The following is a 13,717-nucleotide window of genomic DNA, read 5'->3' on the forward strand; positions in this document are numbered from 1 at the left end:
AAGAGGCCAGGCATATTAATTTTGGTAAGCAGTGTGGGGAAGTCCCCTTTCTTTGAATAGTGTTTTAGTGTTTTGCTATCTAACCTATCTATTATTGGCTACAAATGAAAGGGCTCCTCAGGTCATACCTTTCATATGGGCGTTACCAATGCTCTAACTATTAGAGGGTTCAGACCGTTGGGCCCCATGTCAAGTTGGTTACTCTCTACTTACCTACCCCGGTGCAGGCGAAGGTTCGTGATTCCCCCAATTCGATCTTTGTGGAAAATGGTATGTGTTCATTGTTGTTAGTGGTTGCGAGAAGTCCGACCATTAGTCTTGAGCTCGAGGTGCTTCAGGAAGAAGGCTCATTCGTTCATCGACATCAGATACTTGAACAAGACTTGGGGGAACTTGGATCTACAAAAGGAAATTTATCGACTTTGGTGGTTGTGCCCACTTTGTTCATTGCCCGCCGTGTTGCACGAATAGTCGAGGAATCCCAAGCTTCTATTTCTAAAGAGGAATACACATACTTCTCGAGCAAGGCTTTGGCTGTTCTTCATAAAGAGTTAGCAGACCTTGCGTATCATACTTGTCGGGTTGCACCCATTCTAGCCTTTGATAATGCCAATATGAGATAAGTCTTTTTTCCTGAACATCCTTGAAAGGAAAAGGAAATTCTCCAAGAACGAGTCAATGCTCTCACAATATAGTGAGACGTATTTGGACGAGCTTCAAGAGGCATCTATATTTTTTTAGGCATAAGATTTGCTGTAGAGCCTTTTAAGTATCCTGACACACTAGCCAAGAAGGTGCAGTCGCTCGTTGGTGGTGAAGAAGAAGTACGAAGTCCTGGCTTGTGCATAAGCATCATTGACAGAGGTCAATGCCACTTTCTCCGAGGCCAACAAGGTGCTGGAATCTTCTAGTAAAAGGGTAGAGTGGTTGAAGGCCTATTTGAAAGAACCTCTAGAAGGTTGGAAAAAAACTGAGACGACCTTTAGAAGATGCATATTGAAAATATTTCTTTTGTTAAGGAGTATGTGAAGGTCGTGGAAGACAATTTCTCCGTCGTGCATACATATTTTGAGAATGCATAATAGCAGATAGAACATTTTTATCCTCAAGTGCATATTTTACAATAAAAGCTCGTCTAGATAACGAAATGGTGGAGGGGAAGCCATTTCTTATTGGTGATGAGTCGGTTGTGTAGTCCATTTTTGTCTGGGATGCTCGTACCATGTGTAACTTCAATGAATAAGTAAACTTTATGGTTCTTGCTTTGCTGTGTATATTTTAATTTCTATTACTTACCGTTATTTTACTTGTTATGACATTGCTTAAAGTCCTGAGTTCATTTCTATGTGAGATATATTATTCTCTGAGGTCCTGATCATAGTTTTATTTGACATCTCTGGGATCGTGCCTGGCCAAGGGTCAATTTCTCTTCGATTCTCCCAGGTGAGAACCTGGTTTAAGGTTGACATAATGAGGACCCACCTCTTCCTTCGAAGTGGCTAGCTACCAATAAAGGGTGAGCCCTAATCGCCACTTTATGGTCCCTTATATTTGTCTTCGCGTTAGCACTATGGGGCTTTGATTGTTTTATTCATATGTCATTGGACTTTATGATAGCACCCCTAAATCGTTTGTAATGGCTATTTGATTTCTTTAGTCATACATCAGGGGCATGTGTGACAACATCTCTGACTCGTTGCTACCTTTTACGATAAAAAAAGACTTTAGTGAAGAATGCATAAACATTTTACACATGTAGTAAAGTAAATTTAACTAAGCGGCATAGCTGTTGTTTATTAGCCACTAGGGGGCATTGGTAGGGCACGTGGTACCCGAATTCAACTTTCATCAGGAGCCTTCACCTGCAATTATCTGGTCAGAATAATTTGTTTTACTTGTTGGGGGCTTGATTGCCATATTTCTCAATTGCATGACGAGAGAGGCTACGTTGATATCCATAACCTTTCCTCTGTCCTTCTTTTGGTCGCACTACAAATCCTTGTGTATCCTCCTTTCCCTATATATGTCAATACATATTGTCATCAACCAATCATGAACATTATGATACAAAAAGCTTAGTTTACATGATATGACAAGAGCTTCTGTCGTCAATAAGGATCTTGGCGACCTCAAAATTGACTATGGTGGCTGTTATGAATAGAGGAAAGTTCTTGTTTGAGACCCGCCTACCTTTTCACTATCCCATAATTCAGGGATAGGTCTTTTTGGTTTCTCGATTGAAGCTTTCCCCTCTTCCTTGCTCACGACGACCAACTCAAAGATTTTCCTCTTCATTGTCTTCTTGGAGGGGTTCTTTACCCATGGAAGACCACTAGTAATAAATGCAATGTAATGACACATTCATTTCCAGTATTCCTCTTTTTCACATGTGATGTCTTTCTCCTCTTTGGTTTTAGTCACAACCTCAATAACTTTTTTGGGGGATAATTTTTCTCTACAAGGGGAACATTTATTTATTGGAAAATATTATCGGCTCTTACGCCCTATCTTATGGTACATGGCTCCTTTTTTATCATCATCCCAAGTGTATTTAGTAAGATGCCCCTTCTTAATCAACTATTTTATCACATCATTCAGGTAGATGCACTCATATGTATTGTAGTCATAACTCTTGTAAAAACGACAGTATTTAGACTTGTTTGTCCTAGATGATTCTCTGATCGGGTAGGGATTCCTGAACTAAGTGTTTTCACGCTCTTTCTAGATTTTCTCCCTTAAAGTGTTCAAGGGAGTATATGCATTAAACCCGAATCGGGGTTTGTGATCCCCATCTTCTTTACGGCGACCATCATCTCTTTCTAGTTTCAAGCTGTATCCAGCGTTCTCTACTCCTTAACCTCTCTCCTTCTCCCTTTTAAGCCACACGCCCTTCTTCATAATTGATATAGGGTTGATCCTTATTCAACAAACCACTCAGATTATAGGCTCCCTCGAGCCTAAGCTTTTCCAAGAACATACAATCCAATCTTAACCTCTTCTTGAACATCCAACATTTTAGCTCGTCGTCCGTGCCCCGTTCGCTGCTACCACTTTTGTGAAAAAAATCAATGTACTCACATATGGTTTCCTTCTTTCTCTGAGTGACCTGGTTAGAACGACCATGGCTGTGAATTCCATTTTTGAGTGATAAAATGGGAAGTGAAGGAGTCATAGAGGACCTTCCACATTCTATGCTCCCATCCGGAAGGGTTTTGAATCATGTCATCGCAATTCCAATCAAATTCAGTGCAAGGAGCTTGAACTTCAACACCCTTTAAATGTGGTAGTAATCCAACCTGTTGTTTTAAAATTTTTATTTATTTTGATTTGTATTAAAAAATATTTTAAAATTAAATAAAAAAGTAAATCAACTCTATTTTCACCATTCACATTTTGGTCTTAAAAGTTACGTTTAAAATCAAAAATAAAAAATTTACAACTATGTGAAACAAGCACTTAAATAAGAAAAGTTTTGAGACTCTTTTGGAGTAGGATAAATCTTACCAATTAATCAATTTTAATTAAAATTGGAGAAATTACACTCACTCCCCCAAGTTTATTAAAATGACACAAACTCCTTGTCTAATTATAAAATATACACTAACTTCTATAAAATCTATTAAGATAACATCAAAATCCTTATTTAACTTTTTAGTGACAACCAAAAGTTTTAAATATAAATAACACTAGTCCTTTACCTGTGCCATGCACAAAAATATTTTATTGAATAATTATTAATAATAACAATATTATAAAAATAATTTATTTATAAATTTAATAGATATATTATATAAAATATTTACAGTATCTCGATTGAAAAATAAAATAAAGGAGAAGTAAATAAATACATAAAATAGAATAAAAATAATAAGTCATCTATGTTCCATGTAATATAAACATTAATGTGGTTGAACGGTGGTCATCCTTATCAAATTCAGCATCAATTATAACAGGATCAACTAACTATTGATTTTATCATTTTAACCACTAATTAATAATTACCATTATTTAAAATAAAATTAAAACAAACTATCAAAATTATTTGAAAATGTGGACATATTTTTAAGGAAATTATTGGAAATTGTTAGTTTAAATGTGATTTAATAAATAAATTAATAATAATTATTAGTAATTTGAAGAAATATTTTTGAAACGTGGAGAAAGATTTAACAATAATAAATTTAATTTTTTCTTTAATTAGCTAATTGTAACATCCCCAAAATTTGTAAGGTTAGTAGTAATTATAATTTAATTAATTAATTATTAATATTATTTGTTAGAAATTTTGGAAAAGCGAAGAAAGTGGACATGTAAGAAAAGGGAATATATTTAGTTGTAATATAACATAATATTTCAAACAAACAAAAAAATTAAACTAAGAAACTAACCTAAATTTGATGAAGAACATTAATTGAACAAATAATATTACTATCAATTGATTGTCATTTTTTAATAACCTCGACTTTGAAAATTAGGTGCTTTTAAATAATATGGGAAAGTTTATTTATACTACTTGAAAGGAGGTTAGGAAAAGTTACGCGGGTTGAAAATGCAGGAATGGAAGGAAGTTAACAAAGTGGATTTGTAAGAAGTGTATTCGGGGAGAATTATATGACGATGCATCTTTGAAAATTTTTGGGGTGAATTCGGAAATGCATATTTGAAAATGTCTATTTCATATATGCATAATTTGATTCAAACATTAATAAACAAATATTACAACTATTATTCTCAAAATATGGAAAATAATACTAAAACATCCAAAATACAAAAAAAAAAAAAACATAACCTACTGTGCATGCCTAATCTTAACTCCATGACTCTTTCTCTGTCGTCGGCAGCCCAAAATATTTCGTGCCTCGGTAAAAATGAAATGTGTTAGGACAACTGCATCATCATAACCTCTTTCAAACAACCTAGACTATATACATAATTGTCGCACGCTCGCGAAAAATGAACAGAGTCGCCACCAATATATTTATCCCATAAGGGAAAGGAATATCAGAAAACCTAACAAAGGAAGGAACAGAGTCTTGCGACCAGAGAATCAAGGTACGGGAGTCGGTTACGCGAGGGGAAGGTATTAGCACCCCTCACGCCCATCGTACTCGATGGTATCCACCTATGTTTGTTTCTATCTAAAGGGTGTGTACTATGTCTATGTCTACATGCGAATGAATGCAAAAGAAATACGGGGAAAAGAAGGAATTATTTACAAGTGTGCTCGTTCAAGCCCCGCGACTCGATGCCTACGTATCCTTTTCAGGAATCAGAGCGCCGTAGTTCGGCTCTATAGTTTTTGTTTGTTTTTGTGTTTTTTAGTTGGGCGGCGTTAACGTTCGCGCTCTTGCACAAGGGGACAGCCTAGGATGCAATGGAGCAGAAATAACGGTGCCCTTAAGAAAGCGAGAGAAGAGAGAGAGAGTTTGAGTGTTTCGAGAAAATCCCTTAAGCAAGGGAAACTCGAGTTACTCTTTGGTTTGTGTTTTTTAGAGGTTGGGAACTTACGCCTGAATGGAACCCTTAAGCAAGGGAGCCACAAGCACTCGAACATCCCTTAAGCAAGAGAAGTTACAAGCTTCCATTCCCTTTTTATTAGTCAAAGTATTTATTAGTCATTTTTTATGAGTTTTCTTGGTATTTTTTATGGGAGTTTATTCAAGTATTTTTATAGTGTTTTATGGTTGAAAGGGAAAAGAAACTAGCCTAAGTATGAAGGGAATTTCTACCTAATGTTATCATGGTTTCTACCTAAGGTTAGGAATTAAAAGAAATATGAAAATTAAAGCATTAAGTGGAGTATTGAGAATAGCATAAGAACATGAAAAAGAGCAAGTTAAAAATATAGCACAAAGGTGAATTAAAAGCACTATTATTTTTATAGATTTTTATAAAAGAACTTTAAATGTCAAAATTAACCAAAAATCTACTAATTTTTTATGAGTTTTGTGAAAAAGTTAATGTCAACAATTACCTAAGGATCTAACAAGTTTTATTGATTATTACCTAAAAAAGTTGAATAAAACTAAGTCAAAACCTTAAATTCTAATAAGAAGAAAAATGTGAGTTAGGGGGTGTCAATTGAAACTGGTGGTGTGAAAAGCAGTGGGGCCCCGGGTCTATCCAGAACTGGCCCAATGATGATTTTTGTAACAAATTTGTATCATGCCAAAAAGAAATTGGGCTGAGGGGTGAAAGCCCGAAACATAGTGTATTGGCAATCTGGGCGCATGGGTCCAATGGCTTTTTGTTGTCACAGATTTTTGTTCAAGCTAAAAAATGGTACGTGGGCTGTCAGGGGGTGCGGGTAGCATTTCGTGATAAGGCCCATGGTTGTTTGATCCAGATTTTATTCAGATTTTTATCATTTAATTTGAAAAGAAATTAAAAAATAAAATAAAAAAAATAAGAAAATAGGAATTAGGTTTACTTGAGTTGTGACGCTCCCAATTCTCAGAGCTCCTTCTCCTTCAACGTGAACGGCGGCGCGGTGGATATCCCTCTCCGATCCTCATCTACGAAGCTTCTTCTTCAAACGCGGCGTTGATTCTCCGTTCAAACCACTCTTGGTCTCAATCTTCTATCTCTCCGACTCGAGCTCTCTTTCCTTGCTTCTGATTTTTTTGATTCAGATTTCTCAGAGTCTCAACTCACAATTCTTCTCTCACTCTTAAATCCGTCTCAGAATCGCTCTCAAGCTAAACATCCATGGCACGAAGGGAAAGATTGAAGGCAAGGTTACCGATCAGACGAAAACGTCTGGTGCTTCTTTGAACAATGGAATGCGATGAAGACGTAGAATAAACGCGGAGAAACAAACGAAGGATACTCTGGTTTCAGGTGATAATACGCATTCAACTTCTATAACTCTCCTTCTACCACCTTCTTCTATGCTCTATTTGTTTTTGATTTCATCTTCTTCTTCTTTTTCGATTTGCTCTTCTTCTTCTTTTCTGTGTGCGGTTTCTTCTGTGTTGTTGAATTATTGTGTGAGGGTGAGTGAGGTTGGGAGGGTGAAGATGAAGAGTGTATGAAGATTGGAGAGTGAAAGATGATGATGGATGAAGGTTGGTGAAGATGATTCGTGTGTGTTGAGAGAGGAGCAGAGAAAGGTGAAGGTTGAAAGATGGTGATTATGGCGTGTGTTTAGGGAGAGTGATGATTATGGAGATTGAAGAGAGAAGAAGCAGAGAGTGAGAAGAGAGAAAGGGTGAAGAGTGAGGTGAAGATGATGAATGAAAGAATGGCGTGAGTGTCTTTGAATTATGGAGGGAAGTAGTTTATATAGGCTGAGAGGAGAATTGATGGCCTTTGGATTTAGATTCTGTTAGGGATTTTTGAGGGTGGAGATTGATTCGGTTACAGTTAGTTTTGATTCTGTTTTGGTTGTTAGGATTAGAAGAAGTTGGTTATAGAGCTGTTATGAATCGGTTTGGAAAGTTAACTGGCAGTTAGGGAATTTAGTTAGGTTTTTTGTAACTGAATTTTCTCCTCTATTTCTTATATGCAGGGTTCATTTGGTTCAGCTGAGTTAGTTTGGATTTCTGTTAAATGCCAATTAGAAAGTAGTGGGTAGGTTGTGAATGAAAAGCTGCAAGTTGATTTGAATGTGTGAAATTATTGTATGTACTATAGATGATGCTGCCAGATGATGATGATGATTAACTTGAATGTGGTTTTGAACTGTGTGAATGATATGAAGATAATGTATATGTAACTGTTTTGATTTTTTTGCAGAGTCGAGGGTGATTTTATGCAGGTAGTGATGGCTGCCAGTTTGGTTCAAAGTTGTGTCACGGTTTGTGGCTCTTTGCAGCCGAAGCTCATGGTCTTTATGGGACTGCACTGGTTTGCTTAATGCGCAGGGTCCTTTATTTGAAGAGTTTAATGGTGCAGCTCGGCTTCGGTGAGGTTGGACGCTGCTGGCTCCGGTTTTGTTTTGGTTTGCGCTTTTTGTTTTCAACTTGCTAGGCAGCTAGCACTGAGTAGGTTATGAACTGGTTTAGGATTTTGTATGTTTGAATGTGAGATGGTTTTGGTTTGAATTTTGTGTGGTTATTGAAAGGTATATGGTTGTACTGGTTTTTGTTTTGCCTTTTTGCATTGATTCTCTTTGATTGAATCTGGTTTCTTTTTCTGAATTTGAAATATTTTCTTCTGAATCATGTAGGCAGCTCTGGTTTTGATGCGAGTTTCGAGTGGCAAGCTGAACTATTATGACTCCCTCCGATGTGAACCGTTTTTTTTTGCGTTTGTTCCTAACTGCAGGTTCGGTTCTCATTTCATTTGGAGCTGCGGTTCAATTGGTTTTCTTTCGGCGCCGACTCGGTTTTTTTTGTATAGCACAGAGGCTGGTTTGTTTTCTGGTTTAATAATGCAGCAGTGGCTTTTATGTGAAGTGCAGGTTCAGCCTTCATCTGAATTGGGACAAAATGCATGCCACTTACAGGTAGAAAACCGATCGGGTAGAAGCAACAGGGACTTCAAGATGAAGGATAGACTCATGTTCATGTGGTTTTTTTTTTATTTTTATTTTTCAGAATGTAAACTTTGAGATGAAACTTGTTGTAAATGGGATGGACGTTTTTTCTTATATCATTGTAATCCTTTTGAACGTAACGATATATTCCCAATATTCACTACACTTCTCTTTCAGAATTTGCACTAGCATGCCTTGCTGTTAGCTCTTGAGAAGTTACACACAAACACTTGAGAACCGTGGCTTTATTCCCATTATGTTTGAATTTCAATCAACCTTAAGTTTCAATGGACATAATCCAATCCATCACAATAATGCCTTGAAAAATCCACTTGCAAATTCAAATAAAACTTGGTCCACTTATTAAATCCTCGCCTTCAAATTTCAACGGCAAGTCTTGAATCATTAATTCTCGAAATCTCAATTAACCCGCAATTGAAGTACTAAGTACATGATGCGAGCCAAAACTTGTGTTGATCAAGATAAATGAACAAATCAATCTCTCTTGCCATTGCCCTTGTGTTTCAAACCATCATAATAGTAATGCCTTGAGGGATTCTTGAAGAAGATAAGGATTGATGCGCGTAAGAACATATCGACATGAAATCCGATGAATCTCAGTCGAATTAATGATCGCAAACACCACATATACAACTCATATTCCTCTTGCCCTTGGTGAATCTTCATAGAGGAAAACCTTGTAGCTTTAGGAGAAAGAAGCCCACAATGAACGACCATATAACCGTAACTTCCAAGATCTTTGCTCCAATGCAAAGTTATTGATTAATGATGCATGACGTTATGTTGATGTCCTAATGGAGATATGCACATGAACGAAAAGCCTAAGCCAGTTAGAAATTAAAGGGTAGGACAAATTTGGGGTATGACAATAATTCACAAAATATTTTGACTGATCGACAACACATCAATGACATGGTCATCCTTGGTTTGCTCATTCTCTAGGATCTTCAATGAGCAGGCTTAGATGGACGTCTAGAAACATTTGGTATCATGACAGAGTTGTGACACACTATATAACCAAGTCGTGTAAGCGTCAACATAATACCACTGACTTGTGACTGACATACTCCGATATTCCTCTAGTATCAGATGACTCTCGTAATCTGTCAGTTTGTCATCAAGATGACAACAGACGATGCTGTTAGAAGTAGCCTCGAAGGGGGATCTCTTAATGATCTACACATATTCAAACTGACGCATGCATTGCTCCGACAGATACTTGCACATTAGATTTCCTCCCACATACAAGCCATCCGGAGTAATATGAAATGAGATAGAAGACAACAATGTCTCGGTGAGTCGTGTATGATGTCCAATCAATGTCATTATGTTAAATGTAGTAGGTGGAGTGAGTTGGGATTGAAAAGATTGAAGTAGAGATACCATTCCTTGAAAAATTCACTGGAAAAATGTTGCTCACGAGCTCTAATGAAAGTTCTTAAACATTTTAAAAAATAAAGAAGGAGAAAGAGGAGGGTCTGACTCCGTTGAACGCACTCAGAGATCCATCCGAAATAAAATATAAACTTAAAAAAAAATTAATTTGGAGATGTATACGTGGACAAATCCTAAAAAGAAACATCTCTAAATTAAAATTTATCAAAATGAAAAACATTCAAAAAGAAAAAAAAATTCTAAAAAGAAATTCCCAATATATTTTCGGTTTCTTTCACTCCCACGCCTCCAAAACCCCTCCTTGCATCGTGCCCAAAACCCAGCCGGCAGGTCTGAGCAGTGGAAGTGTGAACTGCAGAAATTCGTTTTACATCAACACACAGTGAAACTCCCACGAATTCCGTTTACGAGTGTTTTTCATTGAATACAATTGTTGCTTTTCTACCTTCACCCTTTCTGATACCATTCACTCCCCAAAACCTAAACCAAACTTCTACAATCTTCCATTTCTTCATTCCCCTAAAATGGCAGATTCAATTTTCAGAACCTTACGAGACGGCGCGTTAGAAGGAGAGCTTGCACCCACTCTCACAATCAAAGACACTATATCCTCCCCTTTTTCCATCCATGTTTTCTCTCACATTCTTCTTCAACTCTCCTCACACTCCGCCACAGAGAAATCTCACACCGGTATCGTCATCGTCGCGCTTTCTCGAAGTCCTTCGTTTTACGCCGATTTGTTAAAGAATAAGGGACTGGAACTCGCATCTTCCAACAAATGGTAATATTTTTAATTTAGTGGTTTCAACTGAGTTTGTAAATTGAAAATTTATGACATTTTAGTTCTTAATAATAAGATGTGGAACTTGAGTTGTTAATAGAGAGAATATGGAAGCTAATTAGAGTGAATGTGTTACTTTGCAGGATTCATGTTTTGGATTGTTATACAGATCCTCTTGGTTGGAAAGATAAGACTAGGAAATCTGGAAATGTTAATGTTCCTTCTGAAGGAACTTCACTTGATGTTACTTCTTATGAGTCAGTCAAGGATATGGATAAGTTGTTTTTGGCGATTACCGATCTAGGCCGAGGTATTGCTAAACGGTTTTGTGCTGGAAATAAGCTGTTTTTTTTGTCTTCTTTTTTGTTTGGATGATTTTTTGATTGTTGTACTTTCAGGTTTAGTTGGAGAAAATAAATCCCGGTTCTGTGTTGCAATAGACTCGGTAATGCCGTTGACTTCACATAGCTTTGAACTTATTGAATTTACTGTGTTGGTCTGTTGTAGTTAATGTTGTTTGTTACTTTGTGATATAATTGAATATGGTTATTACCGACTGTTATATGCTTTTCGCACATAACCATATTTCATGGTTATGAAACTTATTAGTTTTTTTCTTTTCTTTTACTTTCCAAGCTTGCACAAATAACCTTTTTTGAATCATAGATTATTTCTTTTCTTGAGAAAGTACTGTGTGGGAGTCTGGGTTTATGTTATGATTCATACTGCTTTAGGTTAGTTTATTATATATTTTATAACTTTCTCTAAAAAGGTGGTAGGGATTTAGAGCTCTTTGATGATGTTCTATCTTTATTCTTTTTGTTCACTTCTGATAGGTTACCTACCCCGTTCATTGTTACGTACTAGAAATGATTAGGTTGAGTTAGTCACTCAATTAGGATGGGTGTAGAGGCACGGTATCTTGTCATTTGCGTGAGTTGGAGCCTCTGGCTAGGGGGCGCAAATCCTTGAAGTTCTGCAATATTTTTGTAACTAGGGAGTTATAGGCGTGGGTAAAACTAGAAAATATGAATGGAATATGTGATTTTGTCTTACCTTCTAAAATTTCTAGAAATGATTGAGTCATGAAGCATTTATAATGCTATCATGTTACAATTTAATGTTGGACACTATTTATGTACTTATCTGTAACTAACTAACTATCCTTTTTTGTGCCTGCAAGTTTCTGATTTTTCTTCTACCCTAGAATTACTGAGCAAGAAGTTATACAATAACTTTCAAAATCATTAGTATTCTAATTAAGAATGTTCAATTTCTTTGTTTCTCTTATATTATCTATTTGTGTATAAATAATCGTAATGGATTCTTCTTGGATATTATCAGATAAGTGAGCTGTTGAGACATGCATCTTTGCAGTCAGTTGCAGGCCTTCTAAGCAATCTGCGCAGTCATGGTATTTTCTCTTGTACTAAATTGAACAAGGTTTCTTGCATAATATGTCAATTTTTTGTTATTTAGTTAAATACTTTAGAGTACCAGAAGTCCAGAACGGGTGAGCTAGTTGATTATTTTAGCGGATAATTTTAGTTGGCTCAGGTTTACTTGATGTGGTAAGTGGTAACAATACCTTCGCTTAATCATTGCTGTTACATTCTTGCAGATAAAATCTCAAGTATATTTGGATTAGTGCATTCTGACCTTCATGACGAGAGGACTGCAGCTGCTCTTGAGTACATGTCCTCCATGGTGGCCAGCATAGAACCAGGTCATCATTCTTCAGAGAACTCCTTGTCAGAGAAAAACTTTACCCAGGGAAAATTTAATGTCAGACTTAAACGCAGAAATGGACGCGTTAGAGTGATGGTAATCTCTTATTGTCTGTTTGTGAATATATTTGGAAAGACTAATCTTGAAAATTGGCGCACTGTTGTAATATGTCTTTTGTCTTTTATTCAGTGTGAAAAGTTTAAAGTTGAAGCCGGAGGAATCAGCTTTGCTTCTGTTTCAGCAGAAGATGGAATAACTGTTGCAGGCTTACTGCCAAAGGTCAGTCTTTAGTATCTGCGAAGTCACATCTCTTTCACTAGAAGCAAAGGCCCAAGTTCTATTGGCCTTGTTATTATTAGAGATTTATAATTAGTTTTCAGACAAAATGATCGATAAAAGAGATCTTATTTTTGTTGACTCCCCTTATGAAATAAAACTTATCCTTCACACGGTGTTTTTTTTTAAGGAAATGAATTTTTTTTAGATGCTAGATGTGCTTATTTGGCTGAAACACTGATGTACGGTATAGTTATTATGATAGCAAGGTATAAACTGTCTTGGAGAAACATCTCATGTACTGATGCCATGCCTACACATGCTAAGCACCTAATTTGTTCATATACTCGTATCCGCACACGTGGATACTTTTGATAGCAGAATATGCATGGATCTGCGTACACAGTCACAAACATTTCTATAGAGAATGACAGAGACCGAACAAGAAATAGTTTGTGATATGAAGTTGATCGACTTTATGTTTTTAACAGGTACAATTTAATCTCCAGCTATCAGAGAAGGAGCAAATTGACAGGGCAAAGGTTGTGCTTCCTTTTGAACACCAAGGTATGAAATAGACATGTATTTGCTCCATTTCTTACAGTGTTCCAATCATATAATATACTTTTATGCTTAAGCCCTTTTCTTTCTTTTAGGAAATGGTAATCCCATACAAATTTATGATGGTAGAAAATCCCTTGAAGAGAGTAACAGTGAGGGGGCACCTCTTCCAAAGGGTGGTAAAAAGGAGGATTCTACCCTAGGTGAGATTATATATTTTCGTGATTCAGACGATGAGATGCCCGATTCTGATGAAGACCCAGATGATGATTTAGATATATAAATGTGCTTTAGTTAGTGTCTTATGTATCTAGATGACTTAGTTTAGGTTTGTGATCAAATAAAAGTTTTATTAAGAAAAATCGGCCCGATATTGTTTAATTGCTCGTAAGGTAATATTGTATTACATTACATCAAATTGTACAGCCTACATATAGAAACCAGAATTGGTTTATTGATTTTGAGAACATTTCTGC

The 13,717-nt window shown here is 36.4% G+C and overlaps 1 protein-coding gene and 1 long non-coding RNA gene across 4 annotated transcripts; both read left to right on the forward strand.

The window, feature by feature from the left end:
- The first annotated feature begins 6,430 nt into the window (after positions 1-6,430).
- LOC131617401 (uncharacterized) lies at positions 6,431-8,608 on the forward strand. 3 transcript variants are annotated; one of them, XR_009288571.1, is made up of 5 exons: positions 6,431-6,569; positions 6,686-6,840; positions 7,738-8,065; positions 8,171-8,268; positions 8,405-8,608. It is a non-coding gene; the product is annotated as an uncharacterized LOC131617401 (long non-coding RNA). The 3 variants fall into 3 exon arrangements; XR_009288572.1 differs by having other exon boundaries at positions 7,738-7,911; XR_009288570.1 differs by having other exon boundaries at positions 7,738-8,268.
- A 1,549-nt stretch (positions 8,609-10,157) lies between these two features.
- On the forward strand, positions 10,158-13,710 carry LOC131620734 (elongator complex protein 5-like). Its single transcript, XM_058891900.1, has 8 exons — positions 10,158-10,676; positions 10,820-10,986; positions 11,075-11,121; positions 12,021-12,090; positions 12,298-12,500; positions 12,594-12,683; positions 13,172-13,247; positions 13,337-13,710. Exons 1-8 carry the CDS (start codon positions 10,420-10,422, stop codon positions 13,522-13,524), a joined length of 1,098 nt encoding a protein of 365 aa, XP_058747883.1. The 5' UTR covers positions 10,158-10,419; the 3' UTR covers positions 13,525-13,710.
- Positions 13,711-13,717: the final 7 nt, after the last annotated feature.

This window comes from Vicia villosa, linkage group LG7 (assembly GCF_029867415.1).
Source record: "Vicia villosa cultivar HV-30 ecotype Madison, WI linkage group LG7, Vvil1.0, whole genome shotgun sequence".
Taxonomy (NCBI): Eukaryota; Viridiplantae; Streptophyta; class Magnoliopsida; order Fabales; family Fabaceae; genus Vicia; species Vicia villosa.

Bases quoted from the DNA above. Each gene is read 5' to 3' on its own strand.
- LOC131620734 (XM_058891900.1), top strand. From the start codon at position 10,420: ATGGCAGATTCAATTTTCAGAACCTTACGAGACGGCGCGTTAGAAGGA. The intron at 10,987-11,074 runs GTATTGCTAAAC...TTGTACTTTCAG, and splicing joins GATTACCGATCTAGGCCGAG to GTTTAGTTGGAGAAAATAAA. The intron at 12,501-12,593 runs GTAATCTCTTAT...TCTTTTATTCAG, and splicing joins ATGGACGCGTTAGAGTGATG to TGTGAAAAGTTTAAAGTTGA.